This window comes from Microtus pennsylvanicus, chromosome X (assembly GCF_037038515.1).
Source record: "Microtus pennsylvanicus isolate mMicPen1 chromosome X, mMicPen1.hap1, whole genome shotgun sequence".
Classification (NCBI taxonomy): Eukaryota; Metazoa; Chordata; class Mammalia; order Rodentia; family Cricetidae; genus Microtus; species Microtus pennsylvanicus.
Window position 1 is genome coordinate 126721936 of NC_134601.1, and position 18115 is coordinate 126740050.

The window sequence follows — 18115 nt, forward strand, 5'->3', positions numbered from 1 at the left end:
TTACCTTCAAGCATCCAATAACTAAGTCTTCACTGTTTCCAGCACAGAATTCCTGAGCAGAGGAAAAAAATACTGCTATAAATCCACAAGGATCATTTATGCTTAAGCTAATAATCAATGTATTTTCTGGGTCTGTCTAGGTGTGCCAACTGCAGACCAAACCCAAGACTTTGCACAGAAATAAGCGAGGGCTCTATCAATGAACTACGGCCCCAGGCAACATGAAAACACTACCATGCCACGATGCAACAATGTTATGAACTTATGTACAATTAACACTGATAAATATCAGTGTTTACAAATTTACACACATAGGCACAATTAACCTACAGGTAAAATTTTATCAGATACAGAATCTGGATCTATAGACAGAGAATTACCTTTACCTACTTCACAAATGCAGAAAGGGCTTTCTGTTACTTCCTAGGCATCTCCTCACATCTCCCCTACATACCTGGGACCCTCATCTTTCATCTACTTTCTCACTGCTGATCCAGCTTGTGTGTCTATGGGCTGCAATTATTCCTCAAGGAAAGAAAAAGTCTGCCATTCAAGATTATAATTAGCTAATCTGATGAAGGCAGCTCTGTTAATGACCACTTAAACGTGTAACCTTCACAGGCAACATGTTCTGCGCTTGAAGCCGTGCGGGGGAAAAAAAAACAGCCGCACTGACGGGTCAAAGGTACAAACTCTAACATCATCCCATCACCCAGGCCTACCCGAGGGCTAATTATCTACACTAGGCATTCTCCCAGCTTCCTGTGCTTCCTCTCCAAAATTCTCAAGTCAGCATTGACAGACCTGGAGGAAAAGCAAGACTAGGTGAAAATTAAATTACCGACTAAAAGGAATAGCTGGAGTTGAAGAAGCCACAGGTGTGGAGGTCTCGCATGACATAATAAGTACGTGCGGAATTAGCTGTGTGCTAACTGGACAACCTCTGTCATTCTTCCCACAAAGTCAAAAGTCATGTCCTCCTACACAGGTGTCCAAAGTGTTATAGATTCGCGAACATATCGGTTAAAAGGAAAAGTTTTCATTAGTGCTAGGATTTCATTTGTGTCTGACTTGTTAAGCAATTCAGGAACCCAAACACAAAGCAGATTTCATGTAGTAGTAAGTATTAGGCAAAGGACCATGCCCTAGGAAACCACATTATTAGTCACCGGAGCTCTGAGATTACCTTCATCCCAACCGGGCAAAGGGAGAACCTATTTCGGGAAGGGGGCGACTATAAAATGGCAGACTTTACTTCTATTTGGACTTCACTGAGGAGGATGGTCACACAGCCACACCCAGCTGCGTGGGGAGCTGAGAAACATAGCCCAACACCAGGAAGCAGCTACACAGAATTTTTTTTCCCCACAAGGCCACACCACACCCACAGATCCAACTCCTTGAAAGATTTTCTATTACAAATAATTGAAGGCGTGAGATAAAATGGAGCCTGGTGTCACAAACATGTTTAGCCTTTATCCTTCCCACTAGTTTCATTCGCCTTTGAAAAAAATCACCTTTGACAACTGTTGATCTGAGAGACCATTCATTCACATTACTACAAAATTAGCAAAATGCTTTAAGGGTAATAATACAAATAATCCTTAAAGCATTTTGCTAAATTATTTAAAAATAATTTAAGTTTTGGAGGGATAGAAGAAAACAATCATTTATGAGGCTACATAAAATACAAACAATAGACTGAAGCTAATATTAAATGTAGCTTTTAACTAAACCCAAGGCCTTGCACACACTAAGCACTCTACCCCCGAGGAACATCCCCAAATTAGATGTATCTTTTAACTTAAATGCAAACTATGAACTCCTTACTTAAGCAGTAACAAAATCTCCTTGATACACATTAAATTTCTGCCATGTGAAATTCAGCTCAAATTCGTTCTACAGTAAACAAGTCCTTTGATACATAAACATTTTTATAATTTCTCAGCTTTATAATTAATTAATCAGGATTGAGTAGGAGAAAGGAGGAAGAGAATGAATTCAAGTTTACATGCTGTCTCATTTAATCCCCACAATAATACAATAAAATAGAAATTGTGGTTTAACGAACTGGAGGATGGGGGCCAAAAAGGCTAAGGACCCTGTGGAAGAACTAGCATTGAATGCAAACAGGCATTGACACCTTACTAGTAGGTGACTCCTCCAGGCTGGATCTGCTATGACCAGAGTAGGGACTCTGTCTTGTTCATTCAGCTAAGCAAGGCCAGGATCACCCCCTATGAGTATGCTTCCCGTCACCTTGAAATCCGCTTTATACAAAAATATCTGCTAAAGTTACTCTATGATAGGGATATAGCCCATTCCAAAAGAAACCTGAAGTGTTGGCTCTCAGGAGTTCCCAGAAAAACAGCCTCGTTGGGTTGTCACTCATCCACATGCACCAGGTAATACATGTTATTCAAAGCAATCTGTTCTTTAATACCAGTAGAGAGTCAACGAGCCCTAGAGACTGAAGAAACTTCTGCCGGGAAAGAAAGAAGCCCTTTCTTCAGAAACAACCCCCAAAACAAAATCTTTGAGGAACACGGACGGTTTTGAAAACTAGCTCAGTATTATGAGACAAGAGAATTAGCCACAAAACAAGATCAGTATGGTGTCAAAAAAGAACCATGAGACGAAATTTAGAATTTGAAAAAAGAAAATAAGGTCACAAATTTGAAATCCAATGGAAGGATTGGAAGATAAGGTTAAACAAAATTTCCCAAGATCAAAACCACAAAGAATGAAAAATAAAGAGAGAAAAAATTAGAGAAAACCTAATGGATTATGAATTAGAAAGGTCTGACCTCACTTCTGCAATATTAGGAGCTGAAAGAAAACGGAGAATGGTGACCGCCATCAGAATAGCAAGATAAACCCTAATATTGCAAAGTGAAGAAAAGTTGCTTTGGTATATGTAAGAATATATGAAAAGATGTGTCATCGTTATCAATGATAACTGCAGAGGAAATTAACCAATGAAATAGAACTACCAAGGACTGCAAACAACATGACCAAAAGCAACTAGGAGAGAAAAGGGTTTATTTCAACTTAAGGTAATAGGTCTTCCAGTCCAGGCAGGAGTTGAAGCAGAGGCCATGGTGGTGTGTTGCTTACTGACTTGCTCCCTGTGGCTTGCTCAACCTGCTTTCTCGTACAACAACCCTCCCACCCCAACTCCACCCACCCCCAGGACTACCTGCCCTGGGGTGGTACCACTTACACACACGCACACGCACACACATACACACACACACACTCAAAAATCAATCAAGAATCCACACCACAGACTTGCCTACAGGTCATTCTAAGGGGGGCATTTTCTCAACTGAGGTTCCCAAGCTTGGGCCGAGTTGACAAAAAAACTAACAGATAGCCCCACAACAAAGAATTATTTGGCCCCAAATATAAACAACGTCAAGGCTGAAAAAATATTTTTGTAGCCCAAATTATGGTATGAGATTCACCGGATATGTAAGGAAAGGCAGGAAATACACCTGAGGAGTTAAGAGAGGGAAATCAGAGCAGATTTTGCAGAGACAAGGCTGAATCCCTGTCTATAGTCAAGAAGAAAAAAAAAGAGTAACAGCTATATAAATTATAAATGGACTATTTAAGGATAAAGATCCAGTGTCAAAAGAAATAAATGAGTTTCAGAAGCTGCTGCTGTATCTCACTGGAGGTCATGGGAACCCACACTAGAGCCCTTGCATAGCAGACAAAAAGAAGACCCTAGGTTCCGTGTCCAGCACAAGAGAAAAAAAAGTTTCAATAGCCTAACTGAGAGTATAGAAGAACAACTATTTGGTTACTTAACTTTGATGCCAAAGAGCCATTTCCATAAACATAAAAATAAAGCTGGGTGCGTATATTTTCTCCCTCTCCTTCTCTCCTAGCACTAAAGAGGCAAGGCAGAGGAAAGACGGCTTGCATTCCAAAGTGGTCTCGGCAACATACTTCGTTTTGCTTGCATCAGCTTGGGCTACATAGTAATAGCCCATCTCAAAAACAAACAACCAACCACACAAGCACTCTATCCCCTTTCTTCTGCCAATAAGTAAAAATATTGATCTTCGAGGACACAGAATAAACCCCGCCTTCCCAAATGGTTTTGATCTGAAAATTTAAAAATCTCCTACGGCTTGAAAGAGAATCACAGCCGTCCATAGCTCGTCTAGATCACGAGCTTCTTTCTTCCTTCTCCTACAGAGGAAATCATATTGCTTGCAACTTAATACTCCTGGAATTGGAAATACAAAATGGTCTCCTCATCCAGGCAGAGGGAGGGGAGTTTACCTTTGCTTTGCAACTCATAGTCTTCAATTATTTTCCTTTCCTTGATTCCCACTTAAAATTATGCTAGGGATCAAACCCAGGGTCTCATACCTGCAGACAAGCTCGACCACTGACTAAACTCCCATCTCCCAATGTGTACTAAATAGTCAAAGCTAGAGTAGAACTTACTGCCCTCCTATTCCAGCCTCCCCTGTGCTGGGTTATCTATGGACATCAATATCTTGGCCTTGGTTTTAAATGATATACTGAAACACATTTTCCCAAGGCGAAATCTCAACAGACCTCTTCCTTGAATTCACTACTGGCTTTGTTTCTATACTGTTTTGTTTTTCTTTGAATCAAAGGCAAATGCTCTATTGACTGAACCACGTGCCAGCCCCCGCCCCCCAGCGGTATATTTTATGCATTTATTTGTATTATTTTTAATTATGTGTCTATGGAGAGGGTTGTGCACATGTGCGAGAGCAGGTGCCCATGGATGACAGAAAAAAAATGGGGGTGCCTGGAATTAAGAGTTACAGGCAGTTGTGAGCTGCCTCACATGGATGCTGAGAGCTGGGAACCCAACTCAAAGCTGACCCATGCAACCTAATCTTAGGGCTTTATGGTTGAAGACACATGTGTGTGTCATTGGATAGGAGAAGTCAACAGCTGGTGCCGAAGTAGAAGCTTCGTCCTTACTAGTGTTCACAGTACTGGGAGAGAAAGCCAATCATCAATACCTCCCAGCTCAACTCTGTAACCCACAACAGTGACCTGCCTATAAGATATAATGAGTAGTGGCATGTATGTTACAGGAGCACTCGATATAATGACATATATAACATGTATGCTATAGGAGCACTCAATCGTTTTCTGGTACGATTTAAGGTCTTCTCCATGAGATGGAACCCATATCTGGTACTGCTCAAGTGGCCAAGAACCTAAGACTAATTAGGTCATGGGCCTACGAGGAAACCTGATACAATTATTCTTCTAAAGAAACAGCAATCAAACAACTCTTAATAGCTACCGCTATTCCCATAGATCAGTGCCTTGCTCCTCCCTCTTCAGAGATGTTTTTTTTCTTGTCGTATACAGGAACTAACAGAGACCCACAACTGGACAATGGGCAGAGTGAGCCTTTGTGGTCCTCGGTGTTAAACGGGACGTCTTCACCAAAGCCCTCTTCTAGAGGGTGGAGGATCTGTGTATAAGAGGAAGCATAAGGAGAATAAGTGCCAGAGGGGAAACAGTGTCTTTCATACGTAAGGGGGGAGTTTTGACACCAGATATATATAGTGAGGACATGACTGCTCCAGGCATGATGGATGGGAAGGTGTTTATATGGATATGAGTTAGAGTCCAGCCAGAGGCATCTGGAAGAGTCCAAAGTAGGGGAAGAAAGTGGTACACGCTAAACATGACCATGTGGGGATGGGGGGGTGAGAGAGGAAGAGAAAAAGAGGACCAGGACACGGAGAAGCCAGAGAAGGGGGAGAGAAAGAGGGCACATGGCTGAAATTGCAGGGTTATGGAGGAAGGAAAAGCTGGAGAAGGGAAGGCCATGAGCCGGAAACATTTAAGGTAGGGTGAGAAGAGTCAGGATGCTCTGGAATAGGTATTTGTGATGCTGAGAACCTAGAGGCCAGTGTGTGCTTTGGTGTGCTAATAGACACCCCAGTTAGCCATTCCTGAGTTTCTTTGGACCTGATGATGCACCAATGAAATAAGAGACTGTGATGATGAGCACATGGCCTACACAGGTCCTAGCACTGAGACTCGAAAGTGATAAGTGTACACAATCTCGCACCCCTAAGCAAGGCATTAGCTATGCTTGATAACCACAGGCAAAATAAAACTCAGTTTTCTCCAAAGGAAGTCTCAGTGAGCATATTAACCACACCTCAGGGGAGGGCAGGGATCCAACACACACCGAACTCAATGGTATTTTTATACTTTTTATCTTGTTTTGCTTTGTTTGGGCTTCTTTTTTTTTTTTGTCTTATTGGTCTTTTGCTTGTTTTATTTTCTGGGTCTGTATTCTGTGTGGGTTGCTTTTTGTTTTGCTTTTGTGTGTTTAAACAGAAAAAACAAAGTTGGGTTGGCAGGGAGGTGGGTAGGATCTGGGAAGAATCGGGAATTTCGGGAGGGAAAAACAATAAAAATTACTGTATGGAAAATCTTTTTCAATATAAAAAGAAAGCTGAACCATATCTCCAGGCAGCGCGAACTATGCCCCTCACTCCCCACCCAGACGTATGTTCTAGAATTCTACTAAAGCTCTTTCAGAATTCTCCTATGGATTAAAATTCTAGGCATATGTCTATCAAAAGAGACTAAGTTTCCAAAGCCTGTACAATGTCTCCTATAAAGCATGATCCCACACCTTTCTAATCTTTGAAAGTAAAAGACAGCCTAAATAAAAAGTCCATTCAGCCTTTATACCCTAAAATTACCTTGTTGAATGTTTCTGTCTTGTCTGGCATGCAAAGAAAAGTTCCACCGGCTCCAGAACTTTCCTCCTTTGCTTATTAGAGCTTAGTCATGAATCCAAGTCTATTTGCAGGCTGACACAAAACCATTTCAGCAAGGAGATAACTCCAAAATTCATTTTTAAAATGTCCTAAGGGCTGGAGAGATGACTCAGTGGATAAAACCAGGTATTCTTCTTACAGAGGACCTGAGTTCAATTCCCAGCACCCACATAAAGCAGCTCACAACTGCTTGTAACTCCAGCGCCAAAGGATGGCCCTAACCTCAGGTACATGCACATATACACATGTGTACATGTAATATAAATATACTCTTAAAAACTCCTACCAAGGGAGCTGGAGAGATGGCTCAGAGGTTAAGAGCACTGACTGCTCTTCCAGAGGTCCTGAGTTCAATTCCCAGCAACCACATGGTGGCTCACAACCATCTGTAATGAGGTCTGGTGCCCTCTTCTGGCTTGCAGGCATACACACAGACAGAATATTGTATACATAATAAATAAACACATATTAAAAAAAAAACTCCTACCAAGTAAAGACCTACGAAATATGCCAAGTGCCAAAAAAAATGCATCTCATTATGACCAAGTAAAAACTATTTATTATTCAACATGTAGCTCTTGGGCAAACTAACTTTTACCTGTATTTTTTTCAAAAAGATAAATGTTAGGACATGTTAAGCACTACTCTTAACTCAGCCAGCAAGACTGAACTCAGCATAGTACACAAGTGTGGCACACAGCTCAGGTTTATAGTTTTTTGTAGTGGTGGAAGCCTCTGCATTTACAGGTGTGAGTCACATACTCTCGTGCCTCCCATAAGGAGAATCCTCTAGGACTTGAACCTGAAAGCCTCCAGCTATAAGACCTTGGATGACAACTTTAGGCACCATGCCTGGCTCCCCACCCTGCCTGGCTACCCATGTGCCTGAAACATCTCCAAAGGAACAAGGATTAGAATTCAGTGAGGCCAAGTTAATTTGCAAGATGGAAGGGGTAATAAAGATATATTTGAAAGCCAGTTGGCAAGGCCCGTCTCCCAAGTGAAAAGGCCTTTCAGCACAGGAAAGAAAACTTAACTTCGTGTTTTTTAACCAGACTATGAATTCTCACTACAGACGTATCTTTAGAATGACACTCACCCTAGTAACTCCAAACCCTGCAGTGACTGCCTTTGCAAAGAGACTGAGGTTTACAATTCTGAGGACTTATATAACATCAGCATGCTAGTGTGAAGAAGTAGGGATGGGAGTGGAGATGAGAACCAAGCACTCCAGACATTGACAAAGTAGTTTGGCCTGTGGTGAACGGTGAGGCAGACAGAGTGAACCAAAACCCAGACGTTCACATCCAGTGTTCCGCCACTAAATTCAAGGATTCCCCTTTTCAAAACTTCAACTAGAACTTCATACCTAGCTTGTAGGAAGCTCTGGTTTCCACTCCATGCTCCTCCCCCCTCCCCCCCTGCACACACACAAACACACAAATTTTAAGCCCGGCATAGTAGTGCATCTACAATCTCAGCACTCAGGAGACTCAAGCCCTTTAACAGATTTCCAGGCCAGCTTGGCCAGACTCTGTCTCAAAAGTAAACAAAGGAGATAGGAATGGATCTCATAAGGTAAAGCACCTTTCTCACAAAATCATCCCAAGCACCGTACCCCTGTGTTGGCAGAGACCAGTAATCCTAGGTGAGGCAGGGCAGACAAAATGTTCAAGGTCGTCTTTCCCTATGGACCAAGTCTGAAGCACACGGAGACTTGAGAGGAGACTGAATCTCCTAAACAAACAAGGGTTGGGAAGATACCGCAGTGGTTAGGAGCACTGCTTGCTTTTGAAGGGGGCTCAGGTTCAGTTTCCAACACTCACACAGCAGCTCACAACCCTCCGCCATTCCCAATCCAACCAATCTCCTGGCCTCTGTGGATATTGGACTCACACGGTACGCTTCCATGCAGGCAAAACACTCATTCAAATAAAATAAACCTTTTTAAAAACAAACAAATAAGCAAAAAGGTACAAGGGAAAACAACTGGGCTACTGTTCCAACATTTATGATCACAGGCCACCAAGACCTTAACTCCGCAGCCTCTAAACTAGAGACTCCTTTTTCAATCACTAAGGTATTATTATATAGGATGCTTAGGGCCTCTGTTAGCAGTTTCTGTCATGGGGGATGGGATTTAATAAATTATGAATAGCCAAACCCTCTCCCTTGATAAACATTCCCGAGGTTGCAGGGGGCCTCCTGATACCCAGCTGGTGGATGGGACTCTCTAGCAAGTGATGTCACAGAAAGCAGCTCAGTCTCCACCCCCACCGAAATTCTCAAGGAACACCAGCAAGATTGGCTACAGACGTCGCTCAGTGGCAGAGCACTTGCCAAGCCCTGTTTCCATAATGAATGTAGTACAAAGGTGTGGGGGGGGGGGTGGATGAAGAAAACAAACCAAACAAACAAAATAGACCAGAAGGCCACAACGGCTCAACCTACCTGCAAATCCAACTCAGCTAAAGTGTAATATTTCAGGTCCCTGGGATTTCCTAAATCCACCTATACTCTTAAAGAATATCACTAAATCATGAGACCTCTTATAACTTGCAGGTTGTTTCTGTTCTTTCTGCAACATCGGCATGAGAAAATGGGCTTTAGCGTGTTTTTGTGCTTCCCAGTTTTATGTGTGTGTATGTGTGCACCTGCTTGTTTGTTAATGGTAGCGAGATTTCAAGCTGCAAATTATTATAAAGATTCTCAGCAGTTATGATTCCTAATAATATCATCTTTCAGCAGAAGTCTTGTAGAGTTTCAGGCATGCTTCTGAAATTCTATGAATGTGACTCCTCTGGGAAGTTAATGTCCTTTAACTTCAAACCAATTCCAGAAAATAGGAGACCTTCCTCAGCGTCTACTCTGATTGTCCATAAAGCACAGTACTGGGAAGTCTCTGCTCTCAATTTCCTTTCTCCAACTACAAAAATGCAGATGAAGCAGGGACTTGTTTGCAATTTACTGTGTAAATAAAGCCTTTTCTCAGAGCCAAGAGTTCATCTCAGAAAGAAAAACAGACCCACATGAAAACACTGGAAATGCCAAGGGCCTCCAAACACACCACCCTAAAGGCCACTGTTTTCCAAAAGAATAAAATCCCAAAGTCCTTCAAAGCAAAGGCAACACACTATTAGTCTAACAAAGCAATTTATATATAACTAGGTTGGGGGCATTTGTCAATGTCTGAGGACATTCAGACTGCCATACCTGGAGACAGGTGCCAATGGCCTTCCATCAGTGGGTAGAAGCCAAGGAAGCAGCTAAATGGATGACAGTACACAGAATAGACCCCACAGCAGAATACCCTTGGTACCAAGATGGAAAAACTGTCAGCCTGCAGATGGTGTTGAGTTACTCAACATAAATAACATAGCAGGAGAGTTCAGTCAAAAGCAGATAGCGCCTACTGGACAGGAAGCAAGACTGATATTCACCATCAGAGTCTGACTTTCAAGACCCTGCCTAGGATTCACCAGATCTGTGATCTCAGAGTACACCATTTTACCAGTTCTGAGATACATGCTCGTATGAGATCTTCAAACGATAGTCACATCATTAACAAAAGAATGTGTCCTCTTAAATTGGGTCAAACTACTCCCAAATCAGAATCAGCTAAACATAAAAGCATCAATTAACAAAATCATAATTATAATTAATAGTATATAAATATAAAAATAGTAGAATAATTATAATTAATAGAAAATTAAACGGAAAATAATTATAATTAATAGAAAGTTAAACAGAAAATCCTTGTGGTCTACCAAGAACCCAACATATAAAAATTGCATAGATGTTTTTTAAATGGAAAAAGAACTATTAGAAAAAGTATTTAATAAGCTTCAATGGCATTACAATAGCTACTGGAAGAGGAAAAGTTGAAAGTGAACTCCAGTTGAAGAACAATTTCCCCTGGTATCTATCAGAGCAGTTGATTTCTACCTTGTAAGTGGCTGTAAATAGACACATTTCCTTCATCATTTTTTTTAGATTTTATTTATTTTTATTTCACACATAGAAATGTTTGTCTGAATGTATGTCTGCATACCGCGTGCGGACAATGCCCGAGGAGGCCAGAAGAAGGTGACAGATCTCCTAGGACCAGATTTGCAGAAGTTGTGAGCCACCGTGCAGGTTGCTAGAAATTGAACCTGCGCCCTCTGGAAAAGCAACCAGTGTTTTAAACCACTGAGCCATCTCTCCAGTCAACCCTCCGTCATTTTTAAATAACATGGCAATTAATTATCAGCGTCATGTTCTAAGTAAGCACCACTGATAAACTTTTGTTCTTTTTTTTTTTCTTTCCAAGACAGGGTTTCTTTGTGTGTAGCCTTGGCTGTCCTGGAGAACTCACTCTTGTAGACCAGACTGGCCTCAAACTCACAGAGCCTGCCTCTGCCTCCCAAGAGCTGGGATTAAAGGAGTGCGCCACCACCACTTGGCTGTCGTTCTTATTTTCACAGCCTGTGTGTGTGTGTCCTTAATCTTAAAGCATTGGCAGGTATTTGAAATACTGTTTATATATGTATATATGTTAATATATGTAGAAACAACAGAACATGTGAAAATACATGTGTGTACACAAACACAGGAGCAACAGCAATTGAATGTGTATATATGCATGAAAATAAAAAAAACCACAAGTTGTTCTGAGTCCCATCCATTCTAAGCAAACAAAACCATCATTTTTCAGTTATACTGAGTCACTTACAAAAATTATGCAGGGGTAGTACAGCTTAGTGAGGCTGAGTTTGATTAACATATACTTCCATTTATAAAAAGCAGAGAGCCGGGAGGCCATCAAGCATGCAGAGTTTGTAAAACTAGAACAATCTTGTGCAAAGGAGGATGAAAATCTCCCTAGCAAATCATCCCATTTAAAGTAATCTCCAACTTACTTATATGGTAAAAGACCCAACGCTAGGGGCCAGAGAGTTAGCTCAGTGGTTAGGAGCACTTGCTGCTCTTATAGAAGACACATGTACATTCAGGCAAAACACACATAAATGTAAAAGAAAACAAACACACTTAAAAATGTCTTAAAAATCCTAAAACTTCATATTAATTGATGTATAGTTCATTCCATCTGCTTCTCAAACAAGGGTGAAGAAGATGTGTGGGATCTTTTTTGTTGTTGTTGTTCTAAAGACGTAAGCCAGACGCAGTAGGGAAAAGGGAAAATGGAGGCAGGAGAGTCAGAAGTTCAAGGTCATCTCTGAGCTACACAGACAGTCGAAGGCCAGATGCTGGGAATACTTGGGCAGAGAGGGGGGCGGGGAGGAAGAGAGAAAGGGCGGGAGGAGCAGAAAATAAATATATGCCAGGTGAGGCACTATTATGCATGAAAATTGTCAGTCACCTTCATACCACCCAACACCTCTAGGAAACAGAAATGATGACATTCTCAAGAAGACTTTGCCCTTAGTGAGACTCAGCTCTGCCCAGAACAGGCTCTCGTTTCCTTTAACCAGAAGACCTGAGAGATTGGCGTGTTGTCTGTTGATACAGGTTTATACACGTTTAGTTGGTAAGTACCAAGATGGATTGCGTTTTAAGAGCATTCCCGTTCTAAAGCAACCTAAACACACACACATGCACGCAAGTGAGACTAAGGTCTCTTTCCTTATGATCAGAACTCAAATTCTATTTTATAAGCACGCTGAGAAGTCCCAATCAAGATTCTGAGCATCCAGAGCGAGTGCGTGTAGGAGAGGAGGCGGAAAGTCAGCAAACACGGATGAGCTCCTGGGAATCGTGAAGCTGACTGGCAGGAGTTTCTAGTATCGGTTTCAGACTAAAAACCGGTGCAGACCAAAAGGTAAAAAGCAAAAAAACAACCAAACAGGGGCCCTAAAAACAGGTTTCAGACTAAAAAACCCGTGCAGACCAAAAGGTAAAAAGCAAAAAAGTAACCAACCAGGGGCCCTAAAAAGCAAACAAGCGCAAAGGCTATGTATGCCCAGTCCCTGGATCCTGGAACTGTTTATTTTCCTTCCTCTCCTGGCAGCCTCGCAGGTGGAGGTCTGGCCAGGCCAGGAGTTACAGGGGACGACCAGGCCCTTCCTCGAGGGGGAGGGGGCCGAACGGGAGCCATTGCAACTCCCAGCCACGTTGAGAGTAGCCCGAGGGCCGCCAGGCTGGAGCCAGAACCACACAGCTCTGGCTGCCCAGACCCCAATCTCCAGGCACAGGTGACCCCTGCAGATGCGCCCCCAGCAGTGCCCCGAGACCCGGAACCAGACTCCATGCACAGGTGACCCCTGCATATGCCCCATCAAGGGAGGCTGCGCACCGGACGCCCCATCTGCAGCGCCCCAAGACCCGGACGAGCCTTCTGCATTAGGGACCCCTTCGGGACAGTCACCGTGCAGACCCCGAGGTCGCCTTACCTTAGTAATGATCAGAGGCTCGCCGTGCTCGCGACCGCCCTTCAGGGTGAAGCCCCAAGGGGCGCCTCCGCTCAGCCGCACCTCCACTAGGCGGGCACTGTGGGCTTCGCCTGGGCGCTCCTGCCGCGCGCGGGGCTCGGCGCCCTCCATGGTGCAGGACGCTCAGCCCCTGCAGCCTCTGAGGTCCGCGGCCATTCACTCCGTCCCTACAGCCTCTGAAGTCCGAGGCCATGCACTCCGGGCAGCACCAGGGAGGCTCCAGGCGTCCAGGCCGCTGCAGAACGAGCTTTGCAACTTGGAAAGCGCAGCGCGAAGGCCCCACGCCGGTGCACTCTGGGCAGCACCAGGGAGCCTCCAGGCGTCCCGGCCGCCGCAGAACGAAGTAAGCAACTTGGAAAAAGCGCAGCCACTGAGGTCCACACCCACGCACTCCGGGCAGCACGGGCTGGCCCAGCACCACCAGGGAGCCTCCAGGCGTCCCGGCCACCGCCACCACCGTCACCGCCGCCAGCCGCCCCTTGAAGAAGCTTTGCAACTTGCAAAGCTCGGCGCGGGCCGGGCCGGGAGGGGCGCAGGGAGGGGGCGGGGCGGGGGAAGGGGGAGGGGCATTCGCGCGCCCGGGAGCCCGGGCCCTGGCGGGAGCGCGCACAAAGGGGCTTGCGATCGGACTGCGCTGAAGGTGCAAAGGGGTTTTCCGGGTTTTGTGCGCTCGGCGGATCGTGGTCGAAGCGCGCGCTCCGGGGACTTGGTCGGGCGTGAGATCCCACGGTCCCTCCGCCCAGATCTGCAGGCGCTGAGAGGCTCAGGGAGGGAAGGAGGGCCGGGTGCAACGCGGAGAGGCTCGGGGAGGGCTGGGCGCAACAGGTGAGGCGGCGGAAGTGTGCATCCCGGACTTAGGCGGGACCTGGAGGCGAGCGCCACCAGAGCAGCTGCCCTCAAGCACCTCCCAACCGGGAGCTGAGTCGGCGCCAGCGCTGCCTCTTTGTAGCCCTTACGGACTGCCGGCGACTTCACAGGGGGAAGTTCATTACTTTTTAAATTGTTAACCTATTAATTTTAGAAATTATCTCTCCTCGACATCTCTGTAGCCAAAGATGACTGAATTCCTTCCTAATTCTCTTGCCTGAGTCGCCTAAGTGCTGGGATTACAGATGGGAGCCTCCATGCCTGGTAACACTTTACTGGGTTTCCATACCCGTGAAACAAACCCCCCCTTAGGAGATTCCATGGCTTGCAGAGTAGAAAAAAAGGTTTTTTTCCATTGATGTTTGTATGTGCAGCTGGAGGCTGTACTTGTTTTCCCAAAGCAGCTTACACACTGAAAAGTGCAGGAGTCTTTTGATACCTAAATTACGAATCTTATCCCCAGTGACACACTTCCAAGACCGAGTATTCAAATATATGAGCCTATGGGAGCCAGTGTCATCAAACCACAGTGTTTTCATAAATCCATCGTCACTGTGTGCAGCCATAGAAATCTCCATTCTTCTCCATCTCTATCTTCTTTTGACATAGAATCTTACTCTGGAACTTACTGGGTAGTCCAAGCTGGCACCCAACTCTGGATGCAATCGCTTTTTCCTCTGGGTTGCTGAAATAGCAAGAGAGTCCCACCAGTTTCCTTAAAATTTTATGTTCATTATATACTAATTGTCAGGTTACCATCTGCCACTTTAAAGGATCGTACCTTTTTTATTATCAGTTTCTTTACTCTTTTATTTTTGTTTTATGAGACAGTTTTTCTCTGTGTTTCCTTGGTTGTCCTGGAACTCACTCTGTAGACCAGGCTAGCCTCGAACTCACAGAGATCCACCTGTCTCTGTCTCCCAAGTGCTGGGATAAATGGCATGTGCTACCTCTGCCTCCTCCTTAGCATATTTATCAATGCCAATACAGACAACAGCCTTTCTTCACAGTCACACAATGCACAACAGGGAGCAATGCCTAACATGAAGACTCTAAAAGAGATTTCAGAAAATACAAACTTGCACCTAAGCTTAAGAAAGAAACCGAAGCCTGGTGGCGATGGTAGCAACAAATACTCATACACATAAAATAAAAAATAAATCTAATAAGGCAAGGAATGTTGTCATTCATATGGAGATGCCATTCGACGGTAGGAATCATGAATCCTCAATATCAAAATCAGATAAAAGGCAGTATTAACTATTTTCTCTATAACCTACAGAATTCCTACGAATTTAGTGGCAAGACAGCTATCAAAACTAGAGAGTAAGAGGGCTTGCAGTTAAAGGACGACTTTAACCGCGTGAAGTTATCCTTTTGACCATTGTCTCCTTAATCCAGCCTTCTATAAGCCTTCATTGCAAACATTAGAGTTAATTTAGCTGCAGACCTACCAGTGATGAAACAGAATGCTAAATATCTCCTCATCCACCCAATCAGATCTTGAAAGTATTTCATGTAGAATCATGTGAGTTGCAATAGTTATAGATGTCTGTAAAGAGCTATGCAGTGAGCTGAATAGGGTCCATGTAGCCTGTCCATGACTGGCACCGTTATTTCGCTTTTATAGTCTGTAGATGAGGGACAGTTTTGTGCCAAAATAGAAAGCAGCCATAAGGAAAAACTTCACAGAATGCCTGTCGTGTGTCAGGCACATTGTGCACAAGTCCTCTTAGCAAATACGTGAATATACCTGTCACTGCAGTGAACGCATGGAAACACTGAGACCCTTAGAGGCTTTGTCAGGCAAGGACTCTGGAATGAAGGTTGCACGCTGACAAACATGTCCTTCATGGGACAGTAGAGGAGCTCCAGGAACAGAAAACAAATCTTTTCACGAGTACTATCCACGTTGTGGTTTGAAAGACAAGGGCCCCCAGAGGGAGTGGCACTATCAGAAAGTGTGGCATGTTGGAGTGGGTGTGGCCTTTGGGAAGAAGTATGCCATTCTGAGGGCGGGATTTGAGGTCTTTTTCTCAAGTTTCGCTCTGTTTACTTCCTGTTGCCCACAAGATGTAAGACGTTCTGCTTTTTTCTCCAGCACCATGTCCACTTGCATGACACCATGCTTCCTGCCATGATGATAATGGATTGAACCTCTGAAACTGTCAGCGAGCTACTCCAACTAAATGTTTTCTTTATAAGAGTTGCCGTGGTCACAGTGTCTCCTCACAGCAATAAAAACTTTAAGACGTACGAACGATACTCTACAATAGTAATCTACTCATATGTAAGAATTCCATTTCCACAGTTACAGTTTACCACAACATCCAAATACTATTTCAAGAGACCACATTCATATAACTTTTATTAATATTGTCATAATTGAATTGTATTCGTAGCTGTTAATCTCTTCTTGTGCTTATGTTTTAAACTAAGGTTTATCGTAGGCATTCATGTATAGGAAAAAAATCATCAGGATGATATTCCAGTACTGTCTATGATTGTAGGAAGGTACAGGGATATTGGAACGCATAGGACCTGGGCCCATAATTTATTAAATGTCTTGGCAGACGAGACCTTGGGTTTGGGAGTGGCAATGATGAAGCTGTAGCCTCAAAATAGTGGCTAAATTCCAGGATGTCGAGCTTCCTTTTTGGCTTGGTTTGGTTTTGTTGAGATGGGGTTTTTCCGTGTAACACTGGCTATCTTTGAACTCACTCTGTAGACCGGGCTTGCCTCAAACTCAGAGATCCACCTGCCTCTGCCTCTGCCTCTGGAGTGCTGGGATTAAAGCTGTGAGTCGTGGCCCCAGAGATGACAAGCTTTTTGGCTGAAGGAAGGTGGAGTTCCCATCTGAGCTAGCCAGATGGGGGGTAGTTTGGAGAGGAGCTCAAAACTTACAGATATTGGGGGGAAAACGAAACACCACCATGCTATAAAGTCCATCCCCAATGGCAATAGACTTTTCACTCCGGTGATGATGTTATCTCTACTGTGTGTGAAAAGTCCCTGTTGTCATGAAACAATCTTAAGAAGATAACAACACCATTTAAGATCTGTTTTCAAAATCTCTTGGGTGGGGACCATCCTTAAATTGAGGACTCAGCTTCTAAATGGAATTTATCAGAGAGTGGGCAGTGCTAGTGATCAATTGCTGACCCTCCTCTGCATCTCCAAACACTGGTCAGATGAAATCATACCTTTTTCTTTCACTTTTTCATTAAACTCTTACCACCCTTAGCACTCAGATTTCCACTGATAATCTACACAGTCTTTTGCCCCATCTTGAATTTGATATTGTTCATATAGAAAGTCATCCATGTGACTGGATAAAGACCTGAGAATCATAGATAGCTCTATTAAGTAAACAGCAGTTCTAGTGGTGATACACACCCTGGATAATGTTATTATTTAATTAAAGGCTAAATTGCAAAAAATTGATAATGTGATTACATGATACTCACAACTGATTTCATGCCTATAATTCCTGTCCTATAGGATGATGAGCCAGGAGTGTTGGTAAAGATATGTAGCCTAGGCTACATATCCAGAGTGCATCTAAAAAAAATGTGAAAAGCGGCATGGACATCCATCTGACAAAGATGCAGTATATATCAATCTTTACTGACAAGTAGTTATTTTTCCTTTAAAGCCATCTGAGCCTATACTGATGAAAGCTGACACCCTTCTGTCCACAGCTATATGTAGTAACTCTTCTGTTCTGTGCCTGTTATGCCAGTGTCAAATGTATGAAGAGAGATTGATTTTTGCCCAGAGCTCAGTGTCTAGAAAGACAATGGGAAGGACAGAGGATGAATATTCCTTGTTATCCATAGTGACCTCATGTTAGCACTTGGAGGCCTTGCTGATGCAGATTCTGAGTTCACAAGGCCCTCCTAGATGCCCCTTGGCATCCGCACTGCATAGGGCACCTGCAGATACTGCTGTCCCCATAAATGGCCTTATTTCAGCAAGCATGGACCTAGTCTGTGAGCACCCTGA

General features: G+C 43.8%; 1 protein-coding gene across 1 annotated transcript in view; it reads right to left on the reverse strand.

Annotated features, from left to right (window-relative positions):
• Nucleotides 1-13804, reverse strand: part of Shroom2 (shroom family member 2) — a 119321-nt gene extending 105517 nt beyond the window's left edge. The window contains exon 1 of the mRNA XM_075956724.1: nucleotides 13205-13804. Coding sequence (XP_075812839.1) covers nucleotides 13205-13354 — 150 coding nt within the window. The 5' untranslated portion in view covers nucleotides 13355-13804. The remainder of the gene's footprint in view (nucleotides 1-13204) is intronic.
• Between the last annotated feature and the right edge of the window lie 4311 nt (nucleotides 13805-18115).